Raw genomic sequence first — 23,505 nt, forward strand, 5'->3', positions numbered from 1 at the left:
CATTGTGCTCTGTGTCGCTGCTGGGAATAGTAGTACACCGCTCACCCACACTATATAGCATTGTGTTTACTGCCACTCTGTGTGTCTGCTGGGAACAGTAGTCACCCTGTATAGCATTGTGCTCTGTGTCGCTGCTGGGAACAGTAGTACACCGCTCACCCACACTATATAGCATTGTGTTTACTGCCACTCTGTGTGTCTGCTGGGAACAGTAGTACACCGCTCACCCTGTATAGCATTGTGCTCTGTGTCGCTGCTGGAAATAGTAGTACACCGCTCACCCACACTATATGGCATTGTGTTTACTGCCACTCTGTGTCTCTGCTGGGAACAGTAGTACACCGCTCACCCACCACTGTATAGCATTGTGCTCTGTGTCGCTGCTGGGAACAGTAGTACACCGCTCAGCCACACTGTATAGCATTATGTTTACTGCCACTCTGTGTCTCTGCTGGGAACAGTAGTACACCGCTCACCCACCACTGTATAGCATTGTGCTCTGTGTCGCTGCTGGGAACAGTAGTACACCGCTCAGCCACACTATATAGCATTGTGTTTACTGCCACTCTGTGTCTCTGCTGGGAACAGTAGTACACCGCTCACCCACCACTGTATAGCATTGTGCTCTGTGTCGCTGCTGGGAACAGTAGTACACCGCTCAGCCACACTATATAGCATTGTGTTTACTGCCACTCTGTGTCTCTGCTGGGAACAGTAGTACACCGCTCACCCACCACTGTATAGCATTGTGCTCTGTGTCGCTGCTGGGAATAGTAGTACACCGCTCACCCACCACTGTATAGCATTGTGCTCTGTGTCGCTGCTGGGAATAGTAGTACACCGCTCACCCGCCACTGTATAGCATTTCTGTACTGCCACTGTACTGCTGCCAGTCAGCGTGTACTTTAAGGATAAGTGAAATGAAGAAGAAATCCTGTGAAAGAGGGAGGGGCAAGGGAAGAGGTGTTTCCCCTGACGGTTCACGTACAGGCCACAGTGGAGCACCGAAGAAAACCCACTCAATACCGCCCATGTTGTCCAGGAAATCAACCCTCACAAATCCAAAAGAACAGGACCAGATAATTAATTGGATGACCTCTCAAGCGTCCAGCAGTGGGTTAAGCAGCACCAGCACATCACACACGAGGTCCGAGTCCTCAGCCAGTTACAAGGAGCCAGTGGGTACAAAGCTGACACAACCGGCAGCGACACCACGCACACAACTGCCAAATAACCAGTCCGAAGAATTTCCTCAGGACACAATGGGGTATTCGCAGGAGCTATTCCCAGCCCAACAAACTTCCACCTTTCAAAGGTCAATGGAACAGCCAGAAATTTTGTGCCCGGATTCACAACCATTGACTGTGGGAAATGCACCGCGCACTGAAATGCAAGGCGAGTCCGAGGAGGACTTTGAAACCCAAATCCCAGAGCAAGTTGGGCAGGAGGGGTTTCAATTGCAGGAGGTCGGCCGAGAAGATCTTGAAGACGACGTTGGAGTGTGCTGCGCAGAGGTTGTTGTGGGGAGCTCTACGCCACGGCGGCGGCCCACAATCACATATGACGAGTTTGAGGAGATGGAAGAGGAGGAGGGTATGGACAATGTTGACAGAGACCCAGATTTTGTATGTGAAGGAGAACATCGCCGTCGTAGCAGCAGCACAGATGAGTCTGTTGAAGAACCCACTGCTGCACGAGTTCGCCTTGTGCCACAAGGTAGGCAGCGCGAAATTTCAGGCACCACAAGCGTGGAAGTTCAAGTGAGACGCAAAAGAGGCGCAAACAGAAATCGCCAGCAAGGCAGGTGCTCCAAAGTCTGGCCTTTCTTTGAAGACTGCAGTGAGGATGGTACCATGGTGATTTGCAAGGTGTGCAAGACCTGCCTGAGCAGGGGGAAACATATTAACAACCTCTCCAAGACCAGCATGACCCGCCACATGGTATCCAAACATCCCACTCTGTGGCCGCCAGGACAGGGTACTAGCAACACTGCCTCCCTTGGGGTCACCAGACTCACCACCAGACCCTCCTCAGCAGCAGCAGTAGCCCAGCCATTGCGTGGTTCACAACAACATTCACAAACATCAGACGACGCTGACACTGTCACTTTCCGGAATAGTGCTCTTGAGGTCTCCCAGTCATCAAACACAACAACCAACAGCCGTTCAGTGTGCAGCCCTACGGTTCAGTTGTCTGTCTCGGAGATGCTTGAGCGCAAGAGGAAATTGCCAGCAAATGACCCCCGGGCCGTGGCACTAACAGCCAGCATAGCCAAGCTTCTGGTCTGCGAAATGCTGCCATATCGAGTGGTGGAGACAAAAAGCTTCAAGGGCATGATGTCAGTGGCCATCCCACGTTACGTGGTTCCCAGCCGCTACCACTTTGCGCGCTCTGCAGTGCCTGAGTTGCATGAGCACGTGGTTCAGCAAAATAACCCGAAGCTTGAAGAATGCCGTTGCCTGCAAGGTTCACCTCACCACTGACACATGGACGAGTGCGTTCGGCCAGGGTCGATACATCTCCCTTACCGCGCACTTGGTGAACCTTGTGGAGCCTGGCAGCGATTCCTCACCTGCTACGGCGCGGGTGTTGCCCACGCCGCAAACAGCTGCACCGCCGTCCCTCCCACTGGATAACAACAGCAGCACCTACCTCTCTTGACTCCTTCTCCTCCAACGCATCTCAAAGCTGTACCTCATCCGGAAACGCTAACCCAGCAGCAGTAGGATCGTGGAAGCAGTGCAGCACAGCTGTTGGCATGCGTCAGCAAGTGCTGCTGAAGCTGATCTGCCTTGGGGATAAGCAGCACACGGGAGGAAATTTGTAGGGGAATAAAGGAACAGACGGATTTGTGGCTGGCACCGCTGGACCTGAAACCGGGCATGGTTGTGTGTGATAATGGGAGTAATCCCATTCGCGCTTTAAGGTTGGCTAAGCTGACACACATCCCTTGCCTGGCGCACGTGATGAACCTAGTAGTTCAGCGGTTCCTGAGGACATACCCAGGTGTGGCCGATCTTCTGTTCAAGGTGCGACGAGTGGCCAAACATTGCAGAAATTCCAGTACTGCTTCGGGGGCACTCGCCAAGATGCAGGAGCGCTTCAATCTCCCCCACCATCGCTTGCTGTGTGATGTCCCTACGCGCTGGAATTCTACGCTGCACATGCTAGCCCGCTTTTGCGAGCAGAAGAGTGCAGTGGTCCAGTACATGACGGCGCAGTACCGAGGCGCATTCGGACAGCTGCCAAGCTTCTGTGGATCCGATTGGGCCAACATGTTGGACCTCTGCCAAGTCCTTCAAAATTTTGAGCAATCCACGTTGCTTGTGAGCAGTGACAACTCTTCAGTCAGCATTACCATACCACTGCTGTGTTTACTGAAGAAGTCAATGTTGAAAATCAAGGAAACAGCTGTCATGATGCAACTGGGGGAATCTGAAGGAGAAAACGATCAGTGTGATGATACCAACATCAGGCCATCTGCCTCAGGAAACGCTGGCCCCAGCAGCTATGACGAAGAAGAGGAGGAGGAACAGCTGGAGTTGGAGCAGGAATTTCATGCCACCACTGACGAGGGCCAGAGTGGTGCACGTTGGACTTCCACAATTCAGCGCGAATGGTCAGCAGAAGCAGACCAGGAAGAAGGTGACGATTATGATGCATCACAACTATCACAACGCTCACAAGAGGATGATGAGGATTCTGGCAGGACTCTGGCACACATGGCTCAATTCATGCTAGACTGCATTGAACGCGACCCACGCATTGTGCACATTCTGGACAACACCAATTACTGGGTTTATACCCTTCTGGATCCACGATACAAACACAATGTTCCAAAACTGCTTGAAGAAAGAGTCAGACAGGTCAAAATGGAAGAATACCAGCAGGCCCTTGTGGAGACTTTAGAGAGGAGATTGACATCCTCCCCCTCCTCTAGCCAGTTGTACGCCGACAGACTGACTTCCGCAAACCCAGGACGACCAGGAGGGCAGCAAACAACACAAGCCGCAGCTAGTGCCCAAAAGGGAATGGTATCGGCAGTGTCCTTGGGAGTGGGAAAATTTTCTGACACTCATGCAGCAGCCCACAGAACAGCAAGCGTGCAGATCCACCTCCAACACCGATCGCCTGGAGAAGATGGTCAAGGACTACATGTCAGATGGCGTAACTGTGTTGAACAATCCATCTGCACCCTTCAACTATTGGGTATCGAAGCTAGACACCTGGCACGAACTGGCAATGTACGCAATAGAGGTGCTGGCTTGCCCGGCAGCCAGCGTTATGTCGGAACGCTGTTTCAGTGCTGCCGGAGGCATCGTCACAGATCGGCGTATCCGCCTCTCCACAGAAAATGCAGACCGTCTGACTCAAATTAAAATGAATCAATCCTGGATTGGAAACGACTATGCAACACTCCTGGACCCCAACCAAGTAACATGAACAATGACCATCTGTGATGGGTTAGCGTTTCCGGTCCCTGTTTATTGAACCTCTTATCTGTATTACATTTATGACTGCATGGCGGCAAAAAGCATGCTATCCGCACGCTTCTTGTCCTCATGCAAGGCCTGGGTTGTTGTGTCTCAAAGCGTGGCTTTCTCCTCCTGCGCCTCCTCCTGTTCTATCACGTGTGCTGCTGCTGGGTTAGCGTTGCCGGTCCCTGTTTATGGAACCTCTTATCTGTATTACATTTATGACTGCATGGCGGCAAAATGCATGCTATCCGCACGCGTCTTGTCCTCATGCAAGGCCTGGGTTGTTGTGTCTCAAAGCGTGGCCTTCTCCTCCTGCGCCTCCTCCTGTTCCATCACGTGTGCTGCTGCTGGGTTAGCGTTGCCGGTCCCTGTGTATGGAACCTCTTATCTTTATTACATTTATGACTGCATGGCGGCAAAAAGCATGCTATCCGCACGCTTCTTGTCCTCATGCAAGGCCTGGGTTGTTGTGTCTGAAAGCGTGGCCTTCTTCTCCTGCGCCTCCTCCTGTTCCATCACGTGTGCTGCTGCTGGGTTAGCGTTGCCGGTCCCTGTTTATGGAACCTCTTATCTTTACTACATTTATGACTGCATGGCGGCAAAATGCATGCTATCCGCACGCTTCTTGTCCTCATGCAAGGCCTGGGTTGTTGTGTCTCAAAGCGTGGACTTCTCCTCCTGCGCCTCCTCCTGTTCCATCACGTGTGCTGCTGCTGGGTTAGCGTTGCCGGTCCCTGTTTATGGAACCTCTTATCTTTATTACATTTATGACTGCATGGCGGCAAAATGCATGCTACCTGTGCAAAGAAAACAGACATTTCCCGCATTTAAAAGACAGTTTTCCCTTTGAAACTTTAAAATCGATTTTCTCAAAAACTATAAGCTCTTTTTGCTAAACTTTTCTTTTCCTCTTGTACCCACTCCCAAGGTGCACATACCCTGTAAATTTGGGGTATATAGCATGTAAGGAGGCTTTACAAAGCATGAAAGTTCGGGTCCCCATTGACTTCCATTATGTTCAGAGTTCGGCGCGAACACCCGAACATCGCGGCCATGTTCGGCGAACGTTCGTGAACCCGAACATCCAGGTGTTCGCCCAACACTAGTCTCCTCCTGTGCAAGCCATGTCCCCGTCAGTGTCCCTGTGCCAGGCATGTCCCCCTGTCAGTGTCCCCCTGTGCCAGCCATGTCCCCCTGTCAGTGTCCCTGTGCCAGCCATGTCCCCCTGTCAGTATCCCTGTGGCAGCCATGCCCCCCTGTCGGTGTCCCTGTGCCAGCCATGCCCCCCTGTCGGTGTCCCTGTGCCAGCCATGTCCCCCTGTCTGTGTCCCTGTGGCAGCCATGCCCCCCTGTCAATATCCCTGTGGCAGCCATGCCCCCCTGTCAGTGTCCCTGTGCCAGCCATGTCCCCCTGTCAGTGTCCCTGTGGCAGCCATGCCCCCCTGTCAATATCCCTGTGGCAGCCATGCCCCCCTGTCAGTGTCCCTGTGCCAGCCATGTCCCCCTGTCAGTGTCCCTGTGGCAGCCATGTCCCCCTGTCTGTGTCCCTGTGGCAGCCATGTCCCCCTGTCTGTGTTCCTGTGGCAGCCATGTCCCCCTGTCTGTGTCCCTGTGGCAGCCATGTCCCCCTGTCTGTGTCCCTGTGGCAGCCATGTCCCCCTGTCTGTGTCCCTGTGGCAGCCATGTCCCCCTGTCTGTGTCCCTGTGCCAGCCATGCCCCCCTGTCTGTGTCCCTGTGCCAGCCATGCCCCCCTGTGTCCCTGTGCCAGCCATGTCCCCCTGTTAGTGTCCTCCTGCCAGCCATTTCCCCCTGTCAGTGTCCCCTGTGTCGTCCGTGTCCCGCTGTGCTGGCCATGTCCCCCTGTCCATATCCCCCTGTGCCAGCAGCGTAATTACAGTATATGCATTACCTGCTACAGCCGCCGCGCTCCTGGCTCCAGTCCTGCTTCGGGATCCTCTTCTCCCATCTACCACTGTTGCAGCCGCCGAACATCGATGGCCAGTGAGTCCTAATTAGCCGCGCAGGGATTACGCAATCAGCACACGTGCGCCGGGGTCACGCATGCATGACCCCGGCGCACGTGTACTGATTGCGTAATCACCGCGCGGCTAATTAGGACTCACCGGCCAGCGATGTTCGGCGGCTGCAACAGCGGTAGATGGGAGAAGAGGATCCCGAAGCAGGACTGGAGCCAGGAGCGCGGCGGCAGGAGCAGGTAACGTATATACCGCTTCCCTGCGCACCTCTGCATTCCAAAATCTGTACCTTCGCCGCATAAGACGCACCCACTTTTCCCCAACAATTTTGGGGAAGAAAAAGTGCGTCTTATACGGCGAAAAATACGGTACTTCTGTTAGAACCTTTATTTGTTAATGATGAGCTACTGCTGAATGGAGGTGCTTGGCAGATCTACCTGTGCAAAAACGTGCAGGCCTGAGAAAAAGTATTATGTGCCAAAAATAACTTGTCTTGAAACGACATGGATTCGAGTGTGTGCGATTAGGTGTACTAGGCTTTGTGTCATGTGGCTGTAACGACCATGAGCAAATCGAGTAGGTAATCTCTCGTACTACATGGGAGATGTAAAATTGGGAGGTAATTGGCCAATCCAAATTGGATGTGTATATACACCCTAAATTATCTTTTCTTCTTTACAGTAGCTCAACAGCAAAATAAACAGCAATTCATTAAGAAAATCAGGATTGCATAAGAGTATAACAAGGCTTTTAAGCAGGGAGAACAAATATACTGTATATGCACACCTACTCAGGACTTGCCAATCAAAATCAAAGTTAATTGGAACAGATTTATCACAACCAAAAGAAAATAAAAAGCAGCACACACATTAATTGTTTCACTTTTGCAATAGATTTCTCTCCATTTTGCATGCACTTGTGTTGATAAATCTCCCCTATTGTCTTGTACCTGTCTTATATTAAAATCCTGTATTTAATTATTCTTTTCAGATGCAGCAAACACATACCTGTGTGTGCTATGTAGCTGTGGATGCAGCTACACTGTCTGCCAGCAGATCGTGTCACATGTGATATGTGTTTCTCTATCTGCCATGTGCTTCTGTGCCTCCTCCCTCCAGCTTTAGAGAACATGCCAGAACATTCTCTAGTTATTGTCCTATCAAATATCCCCAGTCACTAACAGACAGCTTTCCTATCGCACCTTTTCCTCTAAGAGCATTCCCCAGTGATTTCTGGTCCTCTATGAAAAACACATCTTCAATCTCACACTGGCATGTTCCCAGTTGTATGGAGGTGTCAGCTTGAGAGCAGGTAGGAGCCTGCTGGCATTAAAGATGAGAAGTAGTAAACAAGCCAGCAAGATAGAATTCTGGTGCCAGCATTCATCACAGATTTTGGGAAGGCAAAACATACAGAATTATCTTATGCTTGTTTTGACTACCTGCGACCCGACCCGCAGAACCGCTACCCAACCCGCACCCTCAACTCGCTACCCGCGACTCAACCCGCACCCACAGCTCGAATCAATTCGGGTACCAGCACCCGACCCACATTTCTTGTAACCCGTGAGTACCCGACCCGCTGCAGGCCTCTAGCCTAGAGCTCAGGAATGTAAAGGACACCAGAAGTGAGAGGGATACGGAGGCTGCCAGATTTAATACCTTTTCAATAATGCCAGTTGCCTGGGAGTCCTGCTGATTTCTTTGGCTGTAGTAGTGCATGTGGCTAATCCAATCAGACTTGAGTCAGAAACATCTGATCTGCATGCCTGTCTGTGGCTAACCTATTCTAATATTTTATGTGTGCTGTGCTGCAGAGGATCAGCAGCACAGCCAGGCAATTTGCATCGTTTAAAAGGAAATAAATATGGCAGCCTCCATAGCCCTCTAACTTCAGCTGTCCTTTAAAGTTGAACTGAAGATTATAATAAATCAAAGTGTTTCACGTACCTGGGGCTTCTGTCAGCCCGTGCAACCTTCCTGTCCCGCGCTGGTCCTCCACGATCCTCCGTTCTCCCACTGCCAGCTACTTTCGTTACTGTCGACTTGTAAAGATATGCATGGCTTGGGGGGCGCCGTTGCCATCGACGTTAACAAAAGTAGCTGGCGGCAGGAGAGCGGAGGATCGTGGAGGACCGGCGTGGGACGGGAAGGCTGTATGGGGCTGGCAGAGGCCCCAGGTAAGTGAAACGCTTTGATTTATTGTAATCTTCAGTTCCGCTTTAAGGGTAAATCTTCCAAATCAGTATTGAGAAAGCAACAACAACCTGACAGAGGTTCTATCCATTCCCCATATTTAATCCTGGAAGAAGAAAAATATGCTTTCAGGTTGGTATTCCTAGTAAAACTGCTGGTCTACAAATAATGTAAATATTAAGAACACTTAGTGCTTTCTTTTAATGCTAATAAATGTATAATGATCTTAAATATCTTAATTATCACACTAACACATTTGAAACTGATGTGTCCTCTCCAGGAGAATATACTGCTATTTAAACGCTGTAAAAGCATGTTAATATCCATGGTTGTTTTCTTTTTTACTTTCACTGGCTTCCATGGTCACTGTCTCAGTGTTTCAAGCGAACAATAAAAGTGATGTTGATGCTATTTTTAATCTGCTGATGTTGTCCTGCTCTGCCATCTCAGCATATTCACAAGTTGAGTGGATTGCAGTTCTGAGCACAGCCAACATTAATTCAACTGAAACCTAACTCCAATGCGCATTGCAGAGCTGATTCAGGAGACGGCACACAGGCTGTTAATAAATGATGATGCTTTTCCAACACTTGTCTTGTAAACATTGTGGCACATGGGAAGCATATACATTCAAAGGCATGAATGCTTTATGCATCACTGAACCATTATGCTGTGTCCTACAAGGAGGTTGCACAGGACTTAATAATGCACATACTGAATACATACCCTGGGACGTTTCTGTGGAAAATGCTTTAAAGTAAACCTATGGCACATATAACAATAAAAGACTATCGGACAGCATGATGTGCAGGTGCCTAGGAGTAATGGGTATTCTCATGCTGCACAGCCCTGGGATTCTGGTGTGTATAGAAGCAGAACTGAGGACTAGTTCAGTTGTAAGTATGTTCTTGCTTGCTGGTGATTTAAAAGGCGATTTTATTGACCAGGTTGAAAATATCACAGGGGAAAACTCAAGAGAAAAAGTTAACTGCATATGAGCCCTGGTGTTTTTTCTTTTCAGCTCAGATCACACAACACACAGCCATTCTGCAGCAATGCTCTTGCCAGCACTAAAGATGTCACCATCTGTGATAAATTTCAGAATGCAACTCGGTGTGAGGATACCTAGAATGGGTATCCATCCATGTGTGGTTGGTGTTTCGCAAGTGGTCCTTATGTAATTTTTTGTCACTGGTTCTAACCTAATTATTAATAAATTAAATATATAGACCTGTCTGCTTTCAAGAAAACTCTATGGGAATAGCAAAATGAACACAATCTGTACCCCAACACTTTGCTTCAGATGCTACAGTATGAACCTATCCTCCTCCTAACTTAGAGAAGATAATGGTGTTTGGTGACGGTTCTTGTCACTAGAGGTACATAGTCATTATGGGAACTAGTTACAAACCCTTCCTTTCCCTCCACATTACCTTTCTGTAATATGAGCTATGCATATACTGCAGTGTTTGTGGCTAGGCTGCCAGAACGATATAGATGTTGTGATTAGGCCAGTTATGGTGCAGAGAAAAGACTGGCTGCTTTCAGGTGTGGGCAACGTTAGAGAGTATTAGAAGGGAAATCAGGGCAAAGGGATATAGAAGTTTTAACAATTTAAGGCCTCGATTCATCATTGTCTAAACATCTTCTCTGTCAGCAATGATCTGACCGGAATAGCGACAGAGCAGTGAAGGAGATAACTAATCCTAAATGTAACGCTAAACCACACCCACTTTCATTTTCATGAATTGCACTTTCTTCCATTTGATTGCATCATTACCGAATGATTACCGAATGCTCGCTAACAGCTGTAGATAACTTTGATGAATCCTAAAATCAACTTATCGAGTTCTGTATTTTACCGAGCTGTCAGTAATTGATTCGATAAGTCTTAATGAATCGAGGCCTAAGTCTGCATATAATTTAAGCACACTGTTGTTTACATTGTTTAATGCATGGTTTCTTGTATAACTGCAGAAGTGCACAAAACGCTGGATGATTTGCTGCCGCAAGACACATACTTCCGCTTCAACCCCATCATGAATGAAGACATACCACTGGATGAAAACCGCAAGGAAAAGCTTAACCAACTACAGTCCGATGGTCAGCGCTATCTGGAGCGAAATGAGAGGAAACTGATGAAAGCTGCCAAGCTGCTGAAGCAAGAAAGAAAAACTATTCAGTATATGTGTGACTGGATTAAATTAAAAAGAGAGATGTATGAAGGCATGCCACTGATTTCCAAGCTGTAAATTTGCATGCATGATACAGATGTATGCCACAGGCTCTGTTTTTAGGCTTGTATCTGCAGATGGCACCATCTAGGCTCTGTAATATTTACCACATTACTGATGTGGTGTTTACATAATCTGAGGCAACTAAGGGGTAAAGGGATCACGGTCTGTGGAGGTACTGCTTAGAATTCCTTTGCAGAGAGAAGGACCTCACTGCTTCCTTTGAAGTAGGTTTTTTATTGATGGGCAATGTTTCTCAGAGGAAAAGGTGTACATATTGTATATAATCTTCCTTACTTTTATCATTTTTATTGATCCATTGGACTTGTGCAGCTTTATACATAATTATTTATTTAAAATCTGCTATTGATTTCAGCAGGCTGCAAAGTGAAATTCCTGCCACGCAAAGCACATTCTTGTAAATTGCATCCTCTTCACTACTTTTCTAAAGGAAATGAACATGTTAGACTTCAAGTTGAGGGAAATCTGCCACCAACAGATATTTATCGTATACTGAATCTGAGGTGTGAAGTCTTTGATTGTTTTGTAATGTAAATGCTACTGTCCCTAATGTTGTTTTCTAATGTAGTGCCGGACTCCTGTGCTATCAGATTCTTTCCTCTGTTCTCCTGGATCTCCAAATAATAATAAAAAACCTTTCTATGCCATATCCCTTTGATGCATAATATATTTATAAATATATCTCATATCCCAGAAGGTAGGGCACCCTACTTCCATTTTGTTTTACTAAGTCATACTACTCTGGTGTACAGTGAGAATTCAGGTTTTTATACAATTTCAGTTTATGCACAGTTGTTGTTTAATGCAAGCATTTAACCCTTTGACATGAATAGTAGTGTTAATAATTTGTTATATCTAAATTTGATTGCATCAAGCTCTATCATCAGAATTTAGCCTAGGCACTCCGATAGACCAAAATGAAGTACCTTAGCAGTCAATGATGCAATCATGGAGGGGACACCTGACTGCATACCCTCCTTCCCACACACCCATTGCTAATACACCCAATGAGGAGGTGGGTCCAGACACCCCATGTGCTAACTTAATTTGGGGAAAGAAAGACAGAGTTTCACTGAATATACTAATGCAATCTGTCATTGACTGATCTGATTGTCATGTTTGTGGCTCTGACAGGTGGGGACCTCCCACATAGTGTATCTAACTTTCCTGATAGTGCTTCCATGTGTCACTGCTTACTCAGTGTGCAGGGAGCCGAAGGCGTATTCAGTTCTTCCAGCCAATCCCACTTTGGTTAACTGAAGTCAGATCAGTGGAGGATGAATCTTTGACTTACAGCACAATACATATTTTAGTTAATTGTTTCCTGCTAAGCATTTAATAGGAATTGGAATGGAGGCTGTTCATAGGGAAGATGATAAATGTTATACTGATTTATCTTTAGAGTTTATCACTTTATGCTTATTACATGGTTGTGTTGCCCACAACTTCCTTAACGTTTTTAGTTCAATAAAAAAAACCTTAAAATATCCATTTGAAGCACCATGGTGTTTATTGCAGATAGTTTGAGTTGTATATTTCTTGTTAAACATTAGTATAGAGAGATGTTTAATCTACATAAATTCCCCTTGAGAAAAAATCATGGAGAATCATGTGATCAATTTGATCAGGTTATTATTTGTATTGGGTGATTCGTAAGTCTTGGAATAACTGTTTGCAATCAAGCAGTCATCTTCTACTCCCTGTGTAGGCTAAAACAGGAAGCCGAAGTGAGATACGATCACATGATCGTGACCATCTATTCAGAAACGTACAAATTCTTCACCTAATCAGATTGCTGGAAAGCTTTTAATAAGGTTTTCTAGAAGTGCATTTGCTAAAAAAAATGAATCACTTCTCGACTGACAACAGAAGTGTAACTACAAACCATGGGACACCCAAAGGTTTACATCCCTTCTGCTGTCTCTTCTTGGTGAACCTCAAAGCCCGGGGGCCCATCTTGCAAGGCTCATAATCTTCACATCCATAACAAGTGTAGCCACAAAAAAAAAATCTGATCTGGATGATGGATCCCTGTATAAAAAGGGAGGGAAGGTTAGTAGAAGTGGGCACACTACAGTCCTGAGCTCCCCTATAGGTATACCCCTGACTGTATCATTAATAATGAATTATAGCACTTATATTTGTACAGATAAGTTTTTGTTGCTGCTGAGCAAAAAAAAAACTAACAAAAAAGTGATAATGTATATTTTCCTGATCTATTATTGCACGATCTTTCCATAAGTAGGCGCAACTTGATATTCGATTAACTCACTATACAATTACGGTAGCTTTTAAAACTAGACTATTGCACTGTATAAAATATATATTTCTGAATCATTTTGGAGGCATGATACAAAGTCTAAACCACTAACCTCTACACATACTAATCTGTCTAAAGTGTAGATATAGTGAATGATTCCTTTCCTGGAAGAGAGCTGTTTAGTGCTCTGAATAATTTTTTATATACTGTATTAAATATCTACTCAAAGACCTCAATAGCAGAGTTTCTCCACATTCTTAAAGCATTATAAATGACTACATTTGCCATATGCCCCCTATTATTGGAAAATAATCTTGAGTACTCCTCAACACATACATATTTAATAGAAATATTCTATAATTTTGTATATAGTAGTAAAAATGTTTCTGAACAGTGTTAGCCAAACAAATTATGTACCGTAGGTAGAAAAAAACAAAGTCTTGTAAAAGTAATACCTTTATCAGTTAGCCATTAAAAGGTATTACTTTTACAAGACTTTGTTTTTTTCTACCTCTATAATTGTGTAAAATACTTTTCACACATTCCTTCATGCTTTTAAATACCTGAAATACTTATTTACGCTTATTTCTACAATATTTGTAATTTTTTAATCTCAAAATTTAGTATAATTGGTAAACCCCTGAGCACAACATAAGTACCCCTGAGGGCATGCACACTTCATGTTAAGAGGATATCCCATTAGTGACATCCATCATGCCAGGTCTTTAGGCGATGTCAGGGCAGGGGCTACCATACACGCCACATTCTTGGCCAAGAGGGTCCTTGGCGTCCACCTTTGTCAAGTTTAATCCAGTGTGCGTACCTAGCTTAAGCTGCCTACTGCTCCAAAACATTGTTTACAATAACTGCTTACAGGTATTACTCATCACTGCCACGATCTACTAATGTCTATTCAACACTGTAGATTAAGTAAAATAAAACAGATTATTAAAGTTTAGCAGTTGACATTGTTTCCTAGATATCTGGCTGCAGCATTTAAATTGGGTTGTGTTCTCATTTTGGGTGAGTTATTTACTGACTGGTGAAAGCATGGAAGAAGTTAGCTAGGGAACTGGCTTCAAACCGACTTTCAAAACAAGGCAATACAAGTATTCTTGTCTTCGCAAATTCACATTCAGAATTCAAGCAATGTTTCAATTAGAAACTACATTTTTTACTTTGTTTGTTTTTTTTTTTTTTTTTTTACAAATTGGTTCCATGTTAAAAACCAAAATATATGGTTTATGTTTAACCCCTGTGTGATTTGAGGCTACTTTGTTGTGATTGAGAAGGTGTTTTGGTTTAATAACTTGAGTCATCTTTACCAGATTGTAAAAATGTTACTGTAGTTTACTGGCTTGATTGCTAATCGTTAGGTCTGTCAGATAAACATCACCAGTTAAGGCATTCTAAATAAACAAAAAGTGCAGCCCCCATAACCTCAGAAGACAGCCCATACTGTATAATATTTATTGACTGGCATTCACTGCAGGATCAGAAGTGATGGGCAGTTGCGTATCGCTGGTAACATTGGCTGTGACATTTACTGGCAGTCAGGCTACCATTGTTCTGAGGTTTGCAAAGAGGACTCCAGATACGATATATACATTATAATGTAGATATTGTCATAATTCAGGGGTTTTCAGTATCATGGATGTCCCGGCTTAAAGTCATCATAATAATGTTTAAAAGCTACTGAGCCACCGGTGTTCTTGTGATATTTCATCCCCTTCAACATTACTGATGGATGTTCTGCCACACCTTGGCTGGCTGAAAAGTGGCTATGGCATAACCCTAGTGGGAGGATATACTTGTTCTAGATGAGTAATTTAGAAACCATTCTAGCCAGAGGATCAGCATTACAGGCAGGGAATCAGCATTTTGAAGTCAGGTAAAGATAGCAGCCTTCTTACGGGTGTAATTGAAACCCTGATTGGCATACAGTTCCCAGCTAGTTGGAGCAGTCTGTGCTTAGCATGGCAACCTTTCAGCCTGGAAACTGTTATTTTTATTTGCATAACCCCATAGGCACAGTAGTGCACATCATGGGATGGAGAAGGGTTGCTAATCCATTCCCATGTGTGTTGCTTTCACAATTTAGTCTAGATCTGTGCCCCATAGCTGGTAAGTGGTTAACATTTGGAATTAAGTTAAATGTCTGGTAAGTGTATAGGTATTACAGACACTCTTTTACTTCATATTTTATACATTTGGTTGAACTTATAGATCAGCTGTAAATTCTAAGGTAGATTTTCTTTCAGCTACACTTAAGTGTTTTATGAATTTTGGCTCTAAACCATCTTATCTCAACAACAATTAAAAGAAAAAAAATCACTGCAGGGCTATCATTTTTAACTGTAAGACGTTTTATTTTTCTTCTGCTTTTGGATTGATACTTGAAATCGGTAGTATTTGTCCTCGTAGCTAACTTAGTGTTCATGTACTATACTAACTACTTCCAACAATAAGGAGCTTTACTGCCTTTTGTAAACTTAAAAAGCTCCATTTCCATGTTTTTAATTCATAACTACTAGAAACATTCTGCATCCTTTTTTTAAATAGTGTAATAATTTTTTAATTTGTTTTATTTTGCCAAAATTCAGAACTAAACTCAATTAAAATGTAGCCTTTTACAGGGTTTTCATAGGCTCTCTTGCTGACAGTTTCACATTTTTATGGAAGTTCACATTATAGATCTGAAAACTTGCCCATGTGTTCAATAAAATATAAACTGGTTAATTAGTTGTGTGAAGTGTATTTTTTTTATCTCTAATTTTATGTTTAAGTATGTAATTTCTGTGTATGTAAATTGGCTGTAGGCTCAAATAAAATGTTGTTGTGAATTGCTGTGAACTGGGAATAGCAGTGTGAGCATCCTAATAAACTAACTTAAAAATGTAGCACTACATATACTGTATGTGCTTGGACAAAACTCTTGTTTATTGGCCGAAACAAGTTTATAGTTCCCAAAATGAGTAGAAATGTTTTACTGTGTATATTCCAAGAAGAACTTCTGTGCTATCCATCCACCACCACTGAGAGATCACGCGGTCACTAGGTATTTCAGGGGCCAGCCTCCTTCATCAGACCTGATGAAGGGATTGTCCCTCAAAATGTATAGTGACCATGTGACCCCTCAGTGGGGGTGGTTGGATAGGGTAGAAGTTGGAGCTGCGTTGTGCCATGGCACTTGCTCTGGTGGTACACCTCAATTCCATGCTTATTCCACTCTTCACAGGGAAAGTTTTCCCTGTATGTGTGTGATTTTAATAAACTTTTCAAGCCTCGCCATGGCAGCGTGTTCTTGTTTGTTGATATGTTTCACAGCTGATTCCGGTTATATTGCTGCACATATACCAATTCCTTCATCATGATACATGACCTCCACTAAGGATTGCTAACGCTGGTTTCTAGTTTTCTTTATTTGTGATCCCTCAGCTGTCACTATGACTCCAGCCCACACACATGAAATCCAGAGTCACACTATTTAGTTCGACAAAAGTACTGGGAAACTCTCCTAACATTTGGGAATGTTTAAGATCATTGACGCAACTAACTTCAGTATTTTTTTTTTCATGTATTCAGAAGAAAACTGAACATTTGCAATAGCTTTAAACGTTTCTCCAAAGCTGTTAAATACAGTTCTCGATTGTTGATAAAAACCAGTGACAATACTGCACGCTGATGAGATTGTATTTGGGAACTTTCACAGGGTTTTTTTTGTTTTGTTTTTTCCCATTGGCTAACAGGACACTAAAAGGCCCATTGTCAGAGATTGTGTAAACCTAGAGTCACATGTCATACAGAGTTCATATGTTGTCTCTGTAGCCTTTTCAATTGTTTAAATGATTGTGTAATTGTTTAAATGATTGATTAAATTTGAATTATTTACAGATCATAACCTTTTTCACATACAATCTGTGTAACGTCCCAGCTTTTTGGGAAATGGATTGCACAATCCTAACTTGGAAGTCTCTTCTGGATGCTCGCCATGACACAATTTATTTGAATAACACAGTAAGTAAAAGGCACCTCTGCTTCCTTTTATTATGTTAAATGGATCCTTTTGTAAAAAATAATTTTGCAATAGGCTAAAACAAACTTTTTACAGTAATTTCAAAAAGTGTTTGTACCCTCATTGTTTTCCTTGTGTTGGTATATGCTTTACAGAACATGGTAAGTATCTACAGAAATGCTGAAGAAAGTTCTTGCACTTGTCATTACTGACCTGCAGATCTGCATTATTTATTTATTGGAATTGTGCCCCTCCTAACTTTAATTCTTGTCACCCTCTTCCCAACAAGATGGCTGAAATCTTTACAGGAAATATTAACTGTATGGAGTGAAATGTTTGATCTGTAAAAAATTGGCGTAAACAAAGCTTATTCTCTTTTCACATTCTAAAGTGAACAGAAGCAATACCCCTGTGAGAAGTTTAAATCTTTAAATGCTCTAAAAATCAATAACCAGGTCCACTTAAAGCTCATAATTCAATGCATCAAGAGCAGACACTAGTAAATAAAATGCATAATGTAAAAGGGATGCCAAAGAAACCTACACAGCCTACATGAAACAAAAATAAGCCACTCTTTTTAATGGATTCTGTGAATTCGTAAACATTGCTTTCATCAACCTTAATACCTGAGGGAATGAATTGAAAATGGAGCACAACTGCTTCATCATGACTGAGAAGTATTAGATTGCCGGATTATACCATTTATGGTGTATTTCATATAAACTGTGTTCGTCACATTTACAAGTTTTGAAATAGCTTGGGGTAGTGTTTATAAAGATTAAAACATGGATTTATGTTTTTGAGGTTTCTGTTTCTTTCAAATATACATATAAATGCTACTATTAAATTGGAGCCACACTCGGACTCCACTTTTTATTTTATATTAAAGGTAAAAATGCGAAAAATTATGCACAAACAGTGCTAATAAAATATATTGGAGTAGGTCTATATGAAATTTCACATAAAGTATACATTTCTACTAATATAAGAAGAGAATGGCTAAGGGAAAATGTAAGAAGTTCAGAGAGCTAAAGGTGGCCATTGGTAGATGGCTGCCTGATATGCTTAAAATCTAGATCCTCTAAAACTGAAATCTGAAAGAGAGGGATTTATTCCTTCTACACACTGCCCATAGATATTCGCTAGATTTCAGCATGAAATCTATCGATCCACAGCGTTGTGCTGCTTGATGCAGTGCAATTCTATGGGCCATCAATCTACTACTCCATTAATCAAAACTTCCTGTCTGGCTCTTAATGATCTATGACCCATGTCAGTATTCTCCACTGCCTTTGCTGATTATATGACTCATGTCAGTGTCTTGCATGAAATTTGCTGGATCTATCACCCATGTAAGTTTGCTTGATCTATGACTCAAGTCATTGTCCTGAACTGACTGCCAGATCTTCGACTCGTGAGTATTCTCCACATTGTGCCAGCTCTATGTGTACATGTCTGTATCCTGCACTGACTGCCAGATCCATAACAGATGCCCATATCCTCCACAGACTTTGCTGGATTTATGACCCATGTCCGTATCCTGCATGGACTTCCAGATCTATGACCCATGTCTGCATCCTGCACTGCCTGCCAGATACTTGACCCATGTCCCTATCCTGCACTGACTGCCAGATCTATGACCGATGTCTCTTTTCTGCAATTACTGCCAGATATGTGACCCATGTCCGTATCCTCTACATGTTTTCAGATCTATGACCCATGTCTGTATCCTGCCAGATCTATGAAATGTCAATATCCTGTACTGACTCCGAGATTTACTGCCAGCTCCATTACCCATGTCAGTATCCATTACTGACTGCCAGAACTAGGCCTCATGTCAGTGTCCTGCACAGACTGGCATATATGACCCATAACCGTGTGCTCCAATTACCTCCTTTCTTTACTTCCACCAACCTTTCTTCAGACATGAGCACGGAGAGCCATGGCAGTAACAATAATATGACAAGTGCCAGTTCTTGAAGTCACATACAGTATTTTATGGGAATGGTTCATGGATTTTTAGGAAGCTAATTATGATAGATTGGGTGCTATGTTTGAAACAAGCTGAAGTCAGCTGTAATTCACTTTTAGCAATAAAGGTGAAAAGTGTGTATTTCACACCTTTATTGACACATTTCTGTTACAATCTATTTTTAGGGTTGTGAAGTGGCACAATGCAAGAATAGCCTTGACACCTTAAATGTGGGAAGGTTTATTCTTTTTACAATAGCTAAAGCTGATACAGTAGAGCTTCTCTTAAAGAGGAATGGAAGTGAAAATGAATAAAATAGTGCTTTTTTTTTCCAAGAATCATTTATAAAGGAGTGTTTAACAATTGTAAAATCTTTCTTCATCCTGACTTACATTCTAAAATGTATCAAAGATGGAGACATCTTTAGTGCTGGAAACCTGCATTGCTGAGGAATGTTTGGGTGGTGTGTGTTCTTAGTTTAATAAGAAAAAAAACACCACTTCTCCCATAATGCACTGGGGAAGAAAGGCGCAAAGCTAATCAGCTTAGGCTTGTGTGGGGTGCATAAGAGTAATTTTGGGATCTGGCGATTGCCAGACCCCGAATTACATATGGGAATTAGTATTAAATGCCCCTGGGGAGTTTAGCGGCAGCAGGGAGACCCGTCATTCGGCTCACCCTGTGCCCAACTGGCCAACGCTGGGATATTATGTACTCAGGGAGGGGGAAGATCCATAAGACACTCCTGGAACATGGACGCACCTAGGTTTAGTATTTTTTTCCTCCTGGTTTTTGCCCTCTAAACCTAGGTGTGTCTTATAGTCTGGAGTGTCTTATAGTCTGAAAAATAAGGTAAATGATATCAAATGAAAGCCATGTTTGTTCTGAAAAGAAAAACAAGATCTTTCAACTCCAGCAAAGGCATAGCAGAAGTGTAAAAATTGGCTTGGTTCTTGGTAAGAGTGCAACGCAACTCTGTTCACAGATCTAACCTGCTAGTAACCCTCCCCCCATCTGCTGAGGATGCCATTCACGAGAGATTCTCCTCCCTCTCCTAGTGGGTCAACTTGCATTAAGTGATGTACGTTAAATACTGTAAATATCATATGGAGTTGATTGGATAAAGCCTCTGCTTTATATTGTGTTTACTGAGAAATGTGTTGTTGCACCCACCAGTACTCCATATCAATAATTCTGTCACAAATAAAACTTCAGTGTTTAATGATTAACCTTTCAACTGCTGATTTAACTGGTGCATTAACAGTGACAGTGACGTATATTTTCCATTGCCTGTATGCTGTATTGTACAGTGCTGCCCATAATGATTAAAATTTTGGCAAATTTTGACTTAGTTACTTTTATTCAACCAGCAAGTAATTTTTTAGACAGGAAATTACATAAGTGTCTCCCAACAGATAATAAGATGATGTAAAAGAGGCATTGTGGAAAAAACATTTCTCAGCTTTTATTTACAATTGTGCAAAAATTGTCCAGTCCAAAATTATTCATATCCTTCACAAACTGTCACAGTCTGTGGGAAAATCCAAAGTTCTATACCAATCCAAATAGTCCAAGTGGTTCTAAAGCATCCTAATTACCCTGATTAATTGGGAACAGCTGTTTTAATCAACTCAACAGGTGAAAAACAGCAGCACTCTACAGTAAGACAAAGAAGCTTAGTGAGGACCTGCAGCTGCGCATTGAGGCTGCTCAGGAAAGGGCTACAAGGCCAGTTCTAAATGTTTTCAAGTCCCAGTGGCTACAGTGCAAAGTTTTATTAAAAAAAATACAAGATGTTCTGCACTGTGAAAGATCTCAGAGGACGTGATCAGAAGCCAAAAGTGACACCTGTGCTGGCCAGGCGGATTGTGAAAGAGGTGAAAAAGAATCCAAGGATCACCACCACGGCCAGCCTGGTGAATCTAGGCTCTGCTAGTGGCAATGTCTCAAGGCAGACAAACCAATGGACACTGCACACTCCCGGGTTCCACTGATGCAGACAAAGGAGGACGCCACTTCTCCAGATAAGGCACAAAAAAATCTTGCTTGACCTTTGCAAATGCTCAGCTGGACAAAGAGTAAGACTTCTGGTCTTCTGTGTTATGGTCAAATGAAACAAATTAATTATTTGGTCACAATGATGTTTCCTTTATTTGGCGTAAAAAAGAAGCCTTCAACCCAAGGAACACCATCCCCACTGTCAAACGTGGTGGTGGGAACCTAATGCTTTGGGGTTTTCTTTCAGCCAATGGACCAGGGAACCTAATCACAGTAAACGGCACCATGAAAGAAGAGCAATACATGAGGATTCTCAACTACCTCATCAGGCAGTCTGATGAGAAACTTGGCCTTGGGCACCAGTGGACGTTTCAGCATGACAATGACCCAAAACACACAGCAAATGTGGTGAAGAAATGGTTAGCAAACAACAACATTAACATTTTGGAGTAGCCCCGCCAGAGTCCTGACTTGAATCCAATTGAGAATCTGTGGAGGGAGCTAAAGGTCAAGGTGATGGCAAGAAGACCCTCCAACCTGAAATATTTGGAGCTCATTGCTTAAGATGAATGGGCAAAAATACCTGTGGAGACATGTCAAAAGCTGGTCTGCACTTATAGGAAGCGTTTGATTGCTGTAATATGCTTTTTTTAATTGAATATTGAGAAGGGTATGAATAATTTTGGACTGAACACTTTTTGCTCAAATGTAAATAAAAGCTGAGAATTTTTTTTCCACAATAATTCCTCTTGTGCATCGTCTTATTATCCTTTGGGAGACACCTATGTTATTTCCCGTCAAAAAAATTACTTGCTGTTTGAATAAAAGTAACTTTAAGAAAAAATTTGCCAGGGGTATGAATAATTGGGCAGCACTGTATGTGAAGCAACACTCACATAATGTGCAATGTGACATTTTCCCTATGCTGAGTTACATTCCTGTTGCACAATTGATTGAAATCAGGAGTGTACCATTCATTTGATGAATCTCAACGTGTTCTGCAATCATAAACAAAGTTATGTGTTGTTATAATACAGGTCAGAGCACAGAACTGCAATGGACAAGTGAGAAGAAAGAGTCCATGTGAAAGCAAATCCAGTGCCCACCTTGTTACAGTGCAACACATCGGACACTGCTTGAAAGGTTCTTTTTTGCACCAGGCAGTACTACAGCTTGTTATTTTGAGGAGTTCTGTGTTTGTATTATAGAACAGAGGAAAGACAAAGTGCTAGCTGCGTGTAATTAAAAAAAATTGTGCAAATCATCCCAGCAGGGCCTGAAAAATCCTCCTGCGCGGCATACCCCGAGCTGAGCTCGGGCTTACTGCCAGGAGGGTTAATGTCTAATGTGTTTCAGCTTTCATAGATCTTTTCTGTGAAGTATAACGACTCCTTTTTGTATCTAATGTTAGTTAGAGCCTGAGTATAGCTGAAATGTAGCACTATATGTATGATACTTATATAAAGCAAAAAGTTGGCTTGTGCCACATTTATTATTATTATTATTGTTATTATTGTATTATTGACTAATACAGAGCAATGTATTATTGAGTAATGCCAGGAAACACAGGAAATAAATGCACCCTCCAAGACAGCACTTGCCTTTTAAATGGGTCCACAGACAGCCTGTCAGCTAATAAAAAGATGCAAATACATGCACCATGTCTGCAGTACCAAACCCAGCAAGAGTTGAAACTGGTGGCCATAGACAGGAGAGAGACGTCACTTGCACACAATCCTAGATTCTTTGACCAGCAGAATGCACCGTGTGCAGGTATCCCTCTCCGGGGCCCACCTCCCTACACTGACCTTTCCCTAGGAGCTGCATAAGTAAGAGTTTAAATGACAAAAAACACTAGGGCACATGAGAAGCAGGGGCCCTGGGCTCTGCCACTGCGCCGGGACCCCCACTCCACATGCAACACCAAAAGGGCAGCGCAGGTGGACCACAGTGCTCCCACCAACTGGGGGAACCACCCACGGCTGCCACAGAAGTGAAATTCCAAATACAGGGTAAAAATGCACCCTCCAAGACAGCATTTGCCTTTTAAATGGGTCCACAGACAGCCTGTCAGCTAATAAAAAGATGCAAATACATGCACCTGTGTCTGCAGTACCAAATCCAACAAGAGTTGAAACGGGTGGCCATAGACAGGAGAGAGACCTCAGTCGTGTGACCAGCAGGGGGCACCGCATGCAGGTATCCCTCTCCGGGGCCCCCCTCCCTACACTGACCTGTCCCTAGGAGCTGCAGCACCCTTCCTCCAGCACCCTTCAGCCTGATCCATCCTTTGCTGCCATCCTCCGTCTTCTGGATTCTCAGTAAGGGCTCACGTAATTTCAGCTGTGCGCAAAC

General features: G+C 43.5%; 1 protein-coding gene and 1 long non-coding RNA gene across 2 annotated transcripts in view; one reads left to right on the forward strand and one right to left on the reverse strand.

The window, feature by feature from the left end:
• PNPLA8 (patatin like phospholipase domain containing 8) overlaps positions 1-15,904 on the forward strand; it is an 80,567-nt gene extending 64,663 nt beyond the window's left edge. Inside the window, exon 9 of the mRNA XM_068276520.1 lies at positions 10,628-15,904. Within this exon, the coding sequence (XP_068132621.1) occupies positions 10,628-10,902 (275 nt within the window). The 3' untranslated portion in view covers positions 10,903-15,904. The remainder of the gene's footprint in view (positions 1-10,627) is intronic.
• Positions 12,696-23,505, reverse strand: part of LOC137563709 (uncharacterized) — a 46,630-nt gene continuing 35,820 nt past the window's right edge. Inside the window, exon 3 of the long non-coding RNA XR_011030412.1 lies at positions 12,696-12,936. This is a non-coding gene — a long non-coding RNA (uncharacterized lncRNA). The remainder of the gene's footprint in view (positions 12,937-23,505) is intronic.

This window comes from Hyperolius riggenbachi, chromosome 3 (genome assembly GCF_040937935.1).
Source record: "Hyperolius riggenbachi isolate aHypRig1 chromosome 3, aHypRig1.pri, whole genome shotgun sequence".
Lineage (NCBI taxonomy): Eukaryota > Metazoa > Chordata > Amphibia > Anura > Hyperoliidae > Hyperolius > Hyperolius riggenbachi.